The 15,015-nt window shown below is 32.1% G+C and overlaps 2 protein-coding genes across 2 annotated transcripts; both read right to left on the bottom strand.

Moving 5' to 3' along the window:
* Positions 1 to 1,828: 1,828 nt before the first annotated feature.
* LOC108905526 (facilitated trehalose transporter Tret1-like) lies at positions 1,829 to 8,891 on the bottom strand. The gene is made up of 4 exons (XM_018708411.1): positions 8,867 to 8,891; positions 6,010 to 6,289; positions 4,878 to 5,305; positions 1,829 to 2,536 (listed from the first exon to the last, which is right to left on the bottom strand). Exons 1-4 carry the CDS (start codon positions 8,889 to 8,891, stop codon positions 1,899 to 1,901), a joined length of 1,371 nt encoding a protein of 456 aa, XP_018563927.1. The 3' UTR covers positions 1,829 to 1,898.
* Positions 8,892 to 10,011: 1,120 nt separating this feature from the next.
* Positions 10,012 to 14,673, bottom strand: LOC108905569 (facilitated trehalose transporter Tret1-like). Its single transcript, XM_018708511.1, has 5 exons — positions 14,612 to 14,673; positions 14,454 to 14,531; positions 12,621 to 12,900; positions 10,992 to 11,419; positions 10,012 to 10,775 (listed from the first exon to the last, which is right to left on the bottom strand). The coding sequence occupies exons 2-5, from the start codon at positions 14,524 to 14,526 to the stop codon at positions 10,129 to 10,131; spliced, it is 1,428 nt and encodes a 475-aa protein (XP_018564027.1). The 5' UTR covers positions 14,527 to 14,531; positions 14,612 to 14,673; the 3' UTR covers positions 10,012 to 10,128.
* Positions 14,674 to 15,015: the final 342 nt, after the last annotated feature.

The following is a 15,015-nucleotide window of genomic DNA, read 5'->3' as shown; positions in this document are numbered from 1 at the left end:
GCCCTATATATATATCGGGGCTAATTGACAATTTATTTTAAGGGTTATCATGGAACTATCATATTAGCAAAGCTTTCAAGAAGCTGTATATTTCATTAACAAATCAATTTAATATACGAGGAACATGTAAATTCCAAATTATTTATTTTAATCTGACTAAACATAGATTTATTCTTATTTATATAATCAATGTTTTGAAACTTTATACGAGTATTTTAGTATTTTAATTCAACGTGCCCTAAGGTTTTTGAAAATTTTCCTCATCGGATCAAGTGTTTACACCTAAATATAATTTGAATTCAATATAAACAGGCTTCGTTAATTATTCTCCTATCCACAACCGTTTTTTTGTCATGAAGCTCGTCCTGAATGTCCTCTAAGGTCTTTCCCTTAGTCTCAGGGACGTATAACAAAATAAATATCAGTCCTAGAACACAACATCCCGTAAATGTAAAAAATGGCACGTGCATCCCAATTCCCTTAGACCAGTGGAAGAACTTCGACATACAAGTAACGAAGACGCTGTAATATATGTCCATCGTGCATAGAGCAAAAGCCTTAACGTTAGTTGGGAATATTTCTCCCATGATCAGGAGTGGGACAGTTTGCAGCCCGATACTAAATGTAACGACGAAACAAAGGAGAGCTGCTAAAGGCACAAAATTGTACTCAGTCGTATCGTATCCAATTTTTTGTAAGTACAGATAAGTTGCGTGCGCTAATAACGACAGCGCTGTGCCTATTATCGAAGTTATAAGAAGCGGCTTTCTTCCGCATAAATCTACTACGATGGAGGAGACGACGGCCAGAACCAACTGAACACTNTTTCACATAGAAAAGGCCGCTTAACCTTTCAAACGTTTTTTGAAAAATTGAACTCGGTTGATCAGGACGGCCACAGTAAATTTTTAAAATCGGCAACATAGATAAATCAGCGGAAAAGCTGTCGCTCGCACACGCGAAAAGTGACTCAAAACACGAAAAGTGGGGGAAGGCAGCTTTCTGAGTACTTTAAAATTATAATTTTTGAAAAAAACATAATTGCAAATTGTAATATAATCTAATTTTTTAAAAATAAAAAAAAGATACTTTAAAAATTTACCTCCTAATCAACCGATTCCAATGTTTTAAAAACCATTTGAAAGGTTGAGCGGTCTTTTCTATGTGAAAAAACTTTCAAATATCTAGATGATTATTATTTGAGGTTGTGCACAATTTTGAACATTCTAAAATTTGTTTTCAAAAAATTATTTTGCGATTTTAATGAAATTTGGTGTGTTGTTTCACTATGCTATATAGTTTTTTTTACCAAAATTAGAATGCCTTCGGAGCAATTAAAACATTTAAAAAAAAAATTATCCAAAAAATTTGATTTTTTTGACTTTTTTGCTATTTCAAATTCAATTCTAAAACTTATTTCCTCTTCAATATTCTTCCAAATGCATAGGTTCCAAGATGTATAAGTAAAAACTCAGATAAAATATGTTTTTTAACATTTTTGCAATTTTGGAAATGTTCCGGACCTCGCCCAGATCTAGGGGATCTGCACTTGTATTATTTTCTGAGATATAGTCTAAAATATCGGAAATCAATTTAAGACCACCCTATATATATCGGGGCTAATTGACAATTTATTTTAAGGGTTATCATGGGACTATCATATTAGCAAAGCGTTCAAGAAGCTGTATATTTCTTTAACAAATCAATTTAATATATGAGGAACATGTAAATTCCAAATTATTTATTTTAATCTGACTAAACATAGATTTATTCTTATTTATAGAATCAATTTTTTGAAATTTTATACGAGTATTTTAGTATTTTAATTCAACGTGCCCTAAGGTTTTTGAAAATTTTCCTCATCGGATCAAGTGTTTACACCTAAATATAATTTGAATTCAATATAAACAGGCTTCGTTAATTATTCTCCTATCCACAACCGTTTTTTTGTCATGAAGCTCGTCCTGAATGTCCTCTAAGGTCTTTCCCTTAGTCTCAGGGACGTATAACAAAATAAATATCAGTCCTAGAACACAACATCCCGTAAATGTAAAAAATGGCACGTGCATCCCAATTCCCTTAGACCAGTGGAAGAACTTCGACATACAAGTAACGAAGACGCTGTAATATATGTCCATCGTGCATAGAGCAAAAGCCTTAACGTTAGTTGGGAATATTTCTCCCATGATCAGGAGTGGGACAGTTTGCAGCCCGATACTAAATGTAACGACGAAACAAAGGAGAGCTGCTAAAGGCACAAAATTGTACTCAGTCGTATCATATCCAATTTTTTGTAAGTACAGATAAGTTGCGTGCGCTAATAACGACAGCGCTGTGCCTATTATCGAAGTTATAAGAAGCGGCTTTCTTCCGCACAAATCTACTACGATGGAGGAGACGACGGCCAGAACCAACTGAACACTGAAGTAAATTATGGTGGAAAGGCTCGGTGAAAATCCTCCCGCTTCTTTGAATATGGTTTTGCAGTAGAAAATGATAACTGTCGTGCCAGTAAGTTGTTGCACTGTTCTTAATCCTGAAAAAGTAATAATTTTATTAATTAACATGTTGGTAAAATTATTTTACTCGCTTTAGATATTATTTAAGACAAAACAATGTTTAGTTGTTAGTTTCATCAATCAATTCATATTTTCAACAAAAACTCACACTTATCTGCTTTGCAATTTGACACACAAGTGTTGTTACCAACTTTAATAACAGTGCATTTAATGTTATTCTAGTATGGGGCCATGCTATTTCAATTTCCAGTATATTTAGTTTACAAGGAAGGTAATAAGAATAATCTTTGGATTCAAATTCAGAAAAATTTAGAATTTTAACACCTTCCTTATCTATTTTGCATTAGTCCCTTCGTATCAAGAATAATATAGGATTGTACTTAGCACATAGTGAAGTTCATTTTCACTTTAGAAAAAACTTTTGTTCTTCGAATATCTCAATTTCTAGGGTATCAGCACTAGGTTTAAAAACAATTTTTTCCTATTCTATATTAGTGGATAGTTCCCCATAAAAATTATAAATTATTTTCTTTAAAATTCTCTAGATACCATACCTTTCTTCAATTAGTTTAGTTCTGGCTCAAAAATTCTTATTTATTAAATTGAATTTGCAATTAGATTATATCTATGTTATCTGTATTAAAAACTTCGATATACGAACCTAAAGTGATGAATATTGCCTTCCTATTGCTATTCACTCTAAATAAGTCAAGAAACGACCCTTTATTCTCCTGTTGCTCCTTGACAGCGCTAGATATCCTATTCAGCTCCACAGTGACATCCTCAACGCCTCTGAAGATCTGGAGACTCTTCCTTGCCTCTTCTTCGTTCCCCTTCATTAAATAAAAATACGGACTCTCTGGCATCCACGGGAATGTGGTCAGTAATAGAAGAGGTAATATGGTTGATATGAATGCTGTGGTGTCGAGTGGTAAATAGGTGCCGAGAACGTTTATTAAAAGTATANATGCCTCTGAGAGTACTGAAAGGTAACCGAGAGACAAGTACAATAAACTAAATTTAAAAGATGGGCTGCGGGACACCTGTGAAAATTAAATTTTCCTTTTCAAAAAAATAATGTGTACAGCGACGTATTTCTCAGTTATGCCATGTTCGTAAGTTGAAGAGAAGTATCGATTTTATCATAAAATTTTTTTGGCATAAGTGTCGCAATGATCTAAAAATGGAAAACTTTGTAAGAAAATGTGAAAAACATCTTTAATTATCTACCAATTTCTCATTAATGCCAATTAGAAATATGACATTATTATATTCGAAAAGCTCATAAAAAACATTGGCATATGTCCTACTAAGCACTTAAGAAAATAGGGCTTTGGAAAAGTTGCGGAAAATTTTTCGTTTTGATCAACGTTTTTCTCGTGAATAAATTAAAGCTTATTGCAAAGAAGAAAGTAGTACGAAACGGCATAAACCAGAAAATTGTGTCAATTATTTTTCTACTTTGTCGACCTCACTCGTATTAAAATTCAAATTNCTAATAACGACAGCGCTGTGCCTATTATCGAAGTTATAAGAAGCGGCTTTCTTCCGCACAAATCTACTACGATGGAGGAGACGACGGCCAGAACCAACTGAACACTGAAGTAAATTATGGTGGAAAGGCTCGGTGAAAATCCTCCCGCTTCTTTGAATATGGTTTTGCAGTAGAAAATGATAACTGTCGTGCCAGTAAGTTGTTGCACTGTTCTTAATCCTGAAAAAGTAATAATTTTATTAATTAACATGTTGGTAAAATTATTTTACTCGCTTTAGATATTATTTAAGACTAAACAATGTTTGGTTGTTAGTTTCATCAATCAATTCATATTCACAACAAAAACTCACACTTATCTGCTTTGCAATTTGACACACAAGTGTTGCTACCAACTTTAATAACAGTGCATTTAATGTTATTCTAGTATGGGGCCATGCTATTTCAATTTCCAGTATATTTAGTTTACAAGGAAGGTAATAAGAATAATCTTTGGATTCAAATTCAGAAAAATTTAGAATTTTAACACCTTCCTTATCTATTTTGCATTAGTCCCTTCGTATCAAGAATAATATAGGATTGTACTTAGCACATAGTGAAGTTCATTTTCACTTTAGAAAAAACTTTTGTTCTTCGAATATCTCAATTTCTAGGGTATCAGCACTAGGTTTAAAAACAATTTTTTCCTATTCTATATTAGTGGATAGTTCCCCATAAAAATTATAAATTATTTTCTTTAAAATTCTCTAGATACCATACCTTTCTTCAATTAGTTTAGTTCTGGCTCAAAAATTCTTATTTATTAAATTGAATTTGCAATTAGATTATATCTATGTTATCTGTATTAAAAACTTCGATATACGAACCTAAAGTGATGAATATTGCCTTCCTATTGCTATTCACTCTAAATAAGTCAAGAAACGACCCTTTATTCTCCTGTTGCTCCTTGACAGCGCTAGATATCCTATTCAGCTCCACAGTGACATCCTCAACGCCTCTGAAGATCTGGAGACTCTTCCTTGCTTCTTCTTCGTTCCCCTTCATTAAATAAAAATACGGACTCTCTGGCATCCACGGGAATGTGATCAGTAATAGAAGAGGTAATATGGTTGATATGAATGCTGTGGTGTCGAGTGGTAAATAGGTGCCGAGAACGTTTATTAAAAGTATACCAAAGACAATACTCACTGGGCACACTGATGACAGCAACCCCCTTATCTTGGGTTCGGCTATCTCTCCGAGATACATGGGAACCGCTATGAAAGAAAGTCCATCTATAGCTCCAGCCAGAAACCTTTGAAATAGAAATACAGAGGAAATAATACCTACAAACTTTCAGGATAGGTTCTTATTGAGAAACAAATTAAATAATAAGGGTAACATCTCCTAAAATTATTCCTAACAGCTCTCTGATCAGTAGGTATATTTATTAAAGCACTAAAGTGTTTTTTCTAACGGTTTTATTTATTTCGACGGAAAAGATCACTCCCCAAAGTTTATCACACAAATCTTTTATTGTTAGTTTTAGTATTATACATTTCTTTAAAATGTATTAGTACAAATTAATCAACAGTGAACAAATGGTAGGCTATTAAGTTCATTCTTATTAATACTTGATAGTTTTCTAGTATCTTCGAAATCGTTCGTCTTTTGCCACATTTGAAACATGTGTCTTTCGGTATGATCTAGTTTACCATCAAAACTAACCTGACATTACTGGAACCATGCTTATTAAATTTGATTGGTTAATTGAGAAGAATAAGTGCATAGTTTCGAAATATTTAATGAGATCATCAATTAAAATTTGTAGGTTCTTAGAATTGTTGGTTAAAAGATCAAAATTATTTAATTCAAAGTGAGGGCTTAGTGCCATCTGCCATAAAAAGTTCCAAGTATTGAATTTTTATTAAAAATTTCGCTAACTAAATTTTTTTAATATAGATTTAATCTCGACTCACATTCGATCAACATTTCTCAAAATTCAGTAATGTTACTAACCTGCCTACAAACATCAACGTGGATGAGTCCGCAAAGCCGATTAGTAACCAGGAAGCAATGAAAGGAACAGAAGAGAATACAATCATTCTTTTTCTACCAAAAGTGTCCACTACCAAACCGGTGACAAATGCACCAAAAACGGCTCCAATGAGTGGGGTTACGGTCAACCATGATGATTCGTTACTGGTTATAGTAAATTTATATTTACCTTCGAGTAGCACAGGACCAAATGGTGACGACCACCCATAGTGCATTTCGCTACATACTACTCCCAAATTGGCTACGGTAGAAAAAATATACAGAAAAATCATAAGGGTCAACATTAAGAACAAAAAACATATATTTTCATTTTTCAGATGTCGCTCCATAGTTGGTAGATGCTTCTGTTGGGCTCTTACTATTGTTGTAGTGAGCAAACTTTATTATCAGTATTTAGTGTAAATTATGCATCGACATTTCTGTCAATGACTCAGCATGTCCCAAATGGGGCCCAAAGAAGTAAGTGCACCTGTTGACAAATTAGCAGAGCAATTTGCCAGTTTGAAAAAAGACTTGAAGCATTAAAAAATGAGGTTTTGAGTAAAAACCCTATCCTCAGCGTCTGATACACACAGTAATTTGTTTAGATGACTTTAAGGGGTTTGAAATTAGTATAATTATGTTTTTATGTCAAATAAAAGAAGACAAAACGCTGCTTTCATTTTACAATCAGTTCAACAATGTAAATTTCAAGTTCAACTATATCATCAATTTGGTTCAATGATCTGGATCAAGCGTGCAATATTGTCACAAACTGCTAAGGAATAATCTGAAGAACACAATTTAAAATTAAAATTATAGTAAATCAAAAATATTTTTTTTTGGTGCTAAGAAAAATTTTCAATATTACCAAAAATTAAAAAAAATGGGAGTGACTTGACAGTAACATATGGTTCAAGCTACATGTAAAAACATTACTTTATAGTAGTCGTTATATTATTAATAAAAAAATTATATTATATTGTGTGAGTGAGTTACCTACTTGTTCTTTCTTATTTTAATTACTCTGATTATTTCTATGGTCCATGCATTAGTAAGTATACAATAAAAAATCGGATTCAAAAAGTTGTTGTGTTGTTGACTTGTATGTGGATTAAGAAAATTCGATGATATATTTCACAAAATTGTAGAGATCAAGTGGCTCAGCTAATACAGAAAAAACATAAATATGCAATGGTTCCATAGCAATCTAGATCTTATCCATTGTGAATCAAAACATCCAAATTTTTAAAATGTTTGCTTGTCTTTAAAAAGGTCTGTGGACTTCAATAATTTTTTTTTGGTAACTTTACCATAAAGCCCTTTTAGATAATTTAATTTCCCTCAAATTGAGCGGTTCCAGAGCCCTGTAAGATGATGTTGCGCTGTTATCGTCGATCAAAATAAAAAAGTACTTTTTGACTTTTGCAATCAATTACTCGGGAAATAATGATCGCACCTACAGAAAATCCAAGAAAGGTTTTGAAAACTGATAAGTCGTAATTATCGGTTTTTTATAAAAAAAAAAAATGTTTTTTAATTTTTTTTTAATAATTTAGGTTTTTTGATGAAGAAAATATGGATTATTGCTGAAAAAACCATTTTCAACATAAAAAAATGCATAAAAGTGAAAAATTACTGGTTACATTGATTTTCAGCAATAACGACAAATTTAAACATTCCGGGCACTAGGAAAAAAAATCACAGCGCTTTGAAACTGTCAGGGTTTCTTTAGGATACTTTTTTCCAACCAACATTTTTTTTTATCAAAAACCAATAATTACGGCTTCTAGAGAATACTTTTCAGTTTTCAAAACCCTACTTGGATTTTCTGTACGATCCTTATTTCCAGAATAATCGATTGCAAAATTCAAAAATTACTTTTTTGTTTTGATCGACGATAACTCGGACAGTTCATCGTACAGAGCTTTGGAACCGCTCAAATTGAAGGGAATTATATTATCTAAAAGAGCTTTGTGGTGAAATTACCAAAGAAAAAATATTGAAGACCTTTTTAAGGACGAGAAAAAATTTTGAAATTTTTTTAAGTTGGTTTTCTCAAAAACCGCGCTAAAAACTTTTAAAGTCAAAATCCGAGAACTAGAAATTTGAAGCTTAAATTTGCTTTAATTTGATTCTTAATTTCCCTCTAAGTTACAACTCTTTAAAAATCACCCAAAAATTTGGGAATTTTTTAATTTCCCTTAATTTTATGACTAGCGTATATTAATAATAATTATCATGCATTAAAAAAGACTGAGTTCCGTACCTGCGATAGCTGCGACGTACTGATAAATTCTACTTCCTGTGATTTTGAAAGGTGCACTCGCGGATATTTTCATTATTACGGAAACTTATTACTTTAACATGAGTGACATATAGAGATATGCGACGTACAACCACAAGATGCTTTCTGAGGCATTTAAACTACTTCTGCATACGAGACATTTTACTCAACAGTGTCTGCTGAAACCAATCCGATCGGGTTAATATTAAAAGTTTGCGTCTTAATAAAACAATTGACTGTCTCCAGCAAGTGTCATGATTGCTGACCGAGAAAGGAAAATAACAACTTTTAATTGGTCAAATTAGTCAACGACGAAATGTGATAGATGTGGCTCATAATGAATGGCAATGTAATATGTATACTGGAAATGCCTTTTAGAGAGTTTCTTATACGGGGTGTTTCGAAAAATCCCGAACCTCACTATGTGATTGAGTCCTATGAAAAAGTTTGTACGACATCAACATACGATATAGCAACAAATTTTACATCCGGATATGGGGTTAAAAAAATTTCATTGTATGTCCTTGCAGACCATTTGTAAGTCAAACTTACTTTTCTCTGGAAAACTCGTCAACATTGTTTCAAGCAAAATTTGCAGGATTACGGATATTGATGATTGTTTCCATATTTACTTTTGAGGGTGATGTAAAATGTAATGATGTAAAAATATACTTACATTATAAATGTCCCACAAATTAATAAGTAAGTTTAAAAATAACTATTGTACCTACTTCCTGTTCATTTTTGTGACTGTGTTTATCATACTAAAATCACACTGCACTAAGGAAGTTGTCCTGTTTCCAAGATTGTAGGATACGTAAAAAAAAATAGATATGCTTTCGAATCTATCGATATGCACCATCTACACGATACGGTATTTGTTTCGACTACTTTTGACAAATCTTTGGCAAGTCGCAGCGTCATCAGCTGCTGGCTTTAAATCCAAGTTGTATTTGTGTACCAAATTTTGTTATGAATTAAACAGAAGTCAAAACAATAAAAAACTATAAATAGGTTTGTTAAATAAAGTATGTTTTTTTCTTCTTCAAGGCACATGGTTCTATAAAGGAATATATTTTACTGTGAGGAATCTAATTAAGAATTTCGATTTTTTTTACTTTAATTTGTACAATTAAACAGCACAGAGATCAACAATTATTTCTACGAACAACCGCAATTTTATGATTGATGATTTGCTTCAGCTGTATTTTATTTTATCAAAAAATTCACTTCCTTAAATAAATGTAAGTTAACAAATAAAAAGAACGGCATCTATTCCACAAAACACTGTAAATGTAGAAATATAATGTTATATGAATATGAAAAATCTGATTAAAATTTATCTGAGGTTAAAATTATTGAAATAGACAATTCTTGGCAGGCATTGAATAATAAATATTTAATTAATAAATAATATTCAGTAATACTTTACGTTTAAATCATATGATTTATGCAACCAGATAAATAGAGAAATTATGTGTAGCCTAAGCTGAATTATAATGTAAATGATGCTGTTGTCATATTTGTTGGCAAATATTATTGAAATCAGTTTGTGATAGTAATTACCTACTTCTGTGTTTGTACAAGACAACATTCTTACTAAAATTAGTTTATTTACAAATAGAACTACATAATATACAAAAATGTAATATAACTATTAACAATATTAATTTAAAAATGATTGATATGTCCATCAATTTGCACCTTAACAACCTAAATAAAACAAATTACCTATAAATAAAGGTAAACACCCATTTGTTGAGAGATAACCTTTAAACATTTTCCTTGGTTTATTTAAATATCAAAATACCATCTCAGTTTAGTTCATACAAATCAGCTTCGTTAACTACTATCTTATGCCCAACTATTCCCTCGCCTTGGAGTTCGGCTTGTATATCCTCTAAAGTCTTTCTCTTGGTTTCAGGAACATAGAATAAAATAAAAAGTAGTCCTAAAATACAACACCCTGTAAATGTAAGAAATGGTACGTACATTCCAATGCATTTTGACCAGTGGAAAAACATCGAAATACAAATAACGAGGACGCTAAAATAGATATCCATAACGCATAAAGCCAAAGCTTTGACGTCGGTTGGGAATATTTCTCCCATGATCAAGAGTGGGATAGTATGCAGTCCGATACTAAAAGTAACAACGAAACAGATAAGAGCTACTAAAGGCGCAAAATTGTACTCAGTCGTATCGATCCCGATTTCTTGTAAGTACAAGTAAATCGCAATCGCTAATAACGACAACGCCGAACCTATTATCGAAACAATAAGAAGCGGTTTCCTTCCGAAGAAGTCCACTACGAAGGAGGAAGCAATGGACAGAACCAGCTGAACGCTGAAGTAAATTATGGTGGAAAGGCTCGGCGAGAATCCTCTTGCTTCTTCGAAAATGGTTTTGCAGTAGAATATGATGACCATGGAACCGGTAAGTTGCTGAAAACTTCGCAATCCTAAAAAATATATTTTAATTCATATTCATATACTGTTTTTCTTAAATACGGGGTGACCTATATGCACAAACTTGAAGAATTATTCTACACGTGAGATCATCAAAAAAGTTCTTATGAACATAGGTCCCAAAATTAGTTCGTATTTATATTCAGATAGTTTTACTTAAAAAATAAAATATTAAATGACACGATTTATTACAGTTTCAGTGCACAAACCTAAAGTGATGAACATCCCTTTCCTGTTACTCTCCACCCTAAACAAGTCAAGAAACGACCCTTTCTTCTCTTGTTGCTCCTTGACAGCGCTAGATATCCTATTCAGCTCCACTGTGACATCCTCAACGCCTCTGAAGATCCGAAGACTCTCCCTTGCCTCTTCTTCGTTCCCCTTCATTAAATAAAAATACGGACTCTCTGGCATCCACGGAAATATGATCAGTAATAGAAGAGGTAATATGGTTGATATGAATGCTGTGGTGTCGAGTGGTAAACAGGCCCCGAGGATATTTATTAAGAGAATACCAAAGACAATACAGACTGGGCATGTCGATACCAGTAGTCCTCTTATCTGTGGGTCGGCTATCTCTCCGAGATACATGGGTACCGCTGTAAAAGACAACCCGTCCGTTGTTCCTGCCAGAAACCTGCCAGAATAGAAATATCAGGATGTAACAGTGGAACAAAGTTTCGAAGCTGATTTCACTTGTGGTAGACAAAATAGACAATAGGAGTTCCTAACAATTTGTTAAAACGGTTCCTAAAGATTCTACATTGAGCAAGAATTAAGTGTTATCTGGTGAACTTGAGTTCTCGCCTTTTGTATAATGTAATATTTGCCAACAATGCTCTCTTATAGTTTTTGAATTATCATCCATGATTGATGCAACCTATGAGAAAATTAATGACAATAATTTTTAATTAAATTATTTTATTTGATATGTTATCGCTGTCACCATTAATGTATTTTTTTCTTCTTTTGTTGACTTTTTCTAGTTCCACTAAGTATTTTCATTGTTTTTCTTGGTGTTGTGCTATGTCAGTGTGTTTATTGAGTGTTTTTTTTCTTGAAGTGGTTTATTATAGACGTACTTTTAACCAATACCAAACTTTTCTTGAATGATATCCTGTTGCGAGGATACTTGACTTACATGAAATTATCTTTAATGCGCATGCTCAGTAACATTGCTATAATTTTAATTTATTAATTACTATAAAAGTCAATATTGTTCTATAACTTTGAATATATAAATTCTATCTATCTATACATTTTTTTGGCACTTATATACAAAGTACAAGGTCGAAAATCGATCTAGAAAAAATATTGGGAAATTTTTCACGACAATGCACAGGTCTTTGATCCTGGTCTGTAGAATAGCTTGAAGGATCGTAGAGTCTTAAGAAATGTTTTAAATAAAATACTCTTTTTTAACAGTAGAAATGTTTAAGAAATCGCTAGGGTAACGCTAGATGTTAGGAAAATATATGTGCGTAGAGGGGTATAAACTTTCAAAGTGTAACAAATGTTCGGTTGCCACCGCTGGGCGTAGGAGTGGTCCAATCGGAGTGATTTTAATGTCGTTGTGTATGTTGGACCTGTCTGCATCGAATAAAACTAGTACGGATGGACTATACGTAAAAGAGTGTATATTATTTTCAAATATTCTAATAAGATAGTCAATTAAAGTTTAAAGCTGGTAGAATTATGATTAAATAGCAAAATTATTAAATATCAAAGTGAAAATTCGGTATAAAGCTTTTAATTTTGAATCTGTATTAAACATTGTGCTGACCTCTATGCTGCTTTCATTCAGAATAATTTTGCTCAATTCAGTTTTTTATACTAACCTCCCAACAAACATCAAAGTGGATGACTCCGCAAAGCCAATTAACAACCAAGAAGCAACGAAGGGAAGGAAAGAGAATATAATCATCCTCTTTCTACCAAAAATATCCACTACTAAACCAGTTACAAAGGCTCCAAAAATGGCTCCAGTGAGTGGGATTACGGTTAGCCACGATGATTCGTTGTTGGTTATTGTAAATTTGTATTTGCCGTTGGCCAACACTGGACCAAATGGTGATGACCATCCGTAGTGCATTTCGCTGCATATTATACTCAGATTGACTGTGATAAAAAAATGGTGGAGTATTTGAGTTAAGATTAAGTACAAAAAACGAGGTTTTATCAGAAAGTAGCGGGAACTGTTAATTTTCTTAGAAAGTATTTATTTAATCCTTTATCCTATCCTCTTCAAAGTAATCCCCCTGTAATATTATACATTTTTATATCAGCGTAGGTACATTACTGGCAGTGCTGTCACTACAAAAAAAATAATAATCGACTTCATAAACAAGATATAACACGTGCAATTTGAAAATTTGCGTTACTTTTTGATTATACCTCGTATTATCATTGTTCTTTAAATCTCTCATAGTATTTTAGATAGTAACTCTTTTTTCCCCACAATTGCACAGGGTTAGTAACTATAATCTGACAACTTATTGTGAGTTTATTATTGAAATTACAAAAATGTTTTTAATACAAAAGTTTTAGCTTTTTTATGAATTTTTATAACACAGTGTTAGCAACTGATTAATGAAAATCGCTAAATTAAAGAAATTTTTGTTTTCAATGAAATACCCTATATACAGCATACTTATGCATACTTAGCTTCGTTATATTTTTCTCTTTTCAAAAATATATAATATGTTACTGTTTGATTCAGGACTTTTCGACATATTTCAGTTTAAAACTATTTTTGAAAAAACAGGAAGGAAAATGTCTAACGGATCGCAGTGGCTATGGACGAGGCACGCGGAACAAACAAATGACTTTGACAGAAGTTTATTTATTATCGTTAATTTATTTCCTATAACAAACTATTTTAACAAAGAAATAATGTTTAGTGAGAACGAAAAATTTGAAGTTATCCGTTTATTTTATGATAATAATGAAAATCATTCTTAACTTTAACAATCTTAACTTTAACAGAATTTTAATACCTAATTAATAAAAACCAACTAAAACACGAATGGTCACAGATGCTTAATGTGACCGCCATTATTATTGATGCAATTCGTATAATCCTCATTAATTTTCAGAACTGCATTTAGTATGAAATGGGAATTAAATTCACTTAAATTTTGTATTCATTGATCAACTTTATGTCTTAGTTCATCTAAGTTTACACTAGTTTCCTTATAAACCTCGTTTTTTAAGTAACTTCACATAAAACTGTCCAAGGGTGTAAGGTCTGGGCCATTTGGAGGCCATTGAGTATTTCCTCCATTCTACAAATCAAACCTATTATTTAAATAATTTCGTACTGCTCTGGTAATTTCCATTATTCAATTTTTTTTTCTAATACTGTATTATAAAAATTCATAAAAATATGCTAAAACTTTTGTATTAAAAACTTTTTTGTAATTTTAATAAGAAACTCGCAATAAGTTGTCAGATTGTAGTGATTAACCCTGTATATATTAAATCCACCCAAGAAATAATTGCACTGTTTTCTAAAATAAATAAAGAAAGAAATTGGATCTTAATTCAGTTTTTCTGCGTCTTCCAGCAGCAACACGGTGAATTTCGACATTTTGATATGTTCTTTGTTATTATACGTATCGCAGCGCATATTTTGAATACTGTTTTTTAAATAATTGTTATGACTTTCTTACCTGCGACAGCTGCTATGTATTGATAAATTCTACTTCCACCGGTTCTAAAAGGTACACCCGTTGATATTGTCATTATCACTAAAAGTTATATACAGCGTGATTTGTAAATAATAATAATAATAATTTGTAAGAAAACAATTATATTGTGTGATAAATACCTGCCGTAAATTCAAGCTATAAAAGCAGTTCTTTTGAAGAAAAAACACAAAAACAAATGGAAACGTGTCGGGCATAAAAATATCGGTTCTAATTAGAGCCGTAGATATATGCTTTTAATTTTTATCGCCTGGTAGCGTGCTACTTCAAAACATTATATTAATTGTATGCACACTGACGAATTATTCACGGGTAAGCTCGATTGCCTTTCAAATTTTCTGATATTCGTCTTTTAGATATTTGCACAAGAAACTGCTGCTGACATTTGAATCATTAGTGTAGGTAATTTATTAGAAAATATATATTTTTTTGATAAAGTTTCGACAATGGCGATATGGCTGCTAGACAGACTTGTTATACCAATGAAGACTTTTTGGAAATATGTAGGAGTGGATTAGAATACACA

Source organism: Anoplophora glabripennis, unplaced genomic scaffold, assembly GCF_000390285.2.
Source record: "Anoplophora glabripennis isolate ALB-LARVAE unplaced genomic scaffold, Agla_2.0 scaffold53, whole genome shotgun sequence".
Classification (NCBI taxonomy): domain Eukaryota; kingdom Metazoa; phylum Arthropoda; class Insecta; order Coleoptera; family Cerambycidae; genus Anoplophora; species Anoplophora glabripennis.
This window is presented reverse-complemented; position numbering and strand designations above follow the sequence as displayed.

What these genes read in the sequence shown, in the direction of transcription:
- LOC108905569 (XM_018708511.1), bottom strand. Translation starts at nt 14,526, where the DNA reads ATGACAATATCAACGGGTGTACCTTTTAGAACCGGTGGAAGTAGAATT. An exon ending in ACTTTGATGTTTGTTGGGAG is followed by an intron (nt 11,420 to 12,620) that starts GTTAGTATAAAA and finishes CTATTCTGGCAG; the next exon opens with GTTTCTGGCAGGAACAACGG. An exon ending in AGGGATGTTCATCACTTTAG is followed by an intron (nt 10,776 to 10,991) that starts GTTTGTGCACTG and finishes TATATTTTTTAG; the next exon opens with GATTGCGAAGTTTTCAGCAA.
- LOC108905526 (XM_018708411.1), bottom strand. Translation starts at nt 8,891, where the DNA reads ATGTTGACGAGTTTTCCAGAGAAAA. An exon ending in GACGAGTTTTCCAGAGAAAA is followed by an intron (nt 6,290 to 8,866) that starts GTAAGTTTGACT and finishes TTTCTACCGTAG; the next exon opens with CCAATTTGGGAGTAGTATGT. An exon ending in GGCAATATTCATCACTTTAG is followed by an intron (nt 2,537 to 4,877) that starts GTTCGTATATCG and finishes TTACTTTTTCAG; the next exon opens with GATTAAGAACAGTGCAACAA.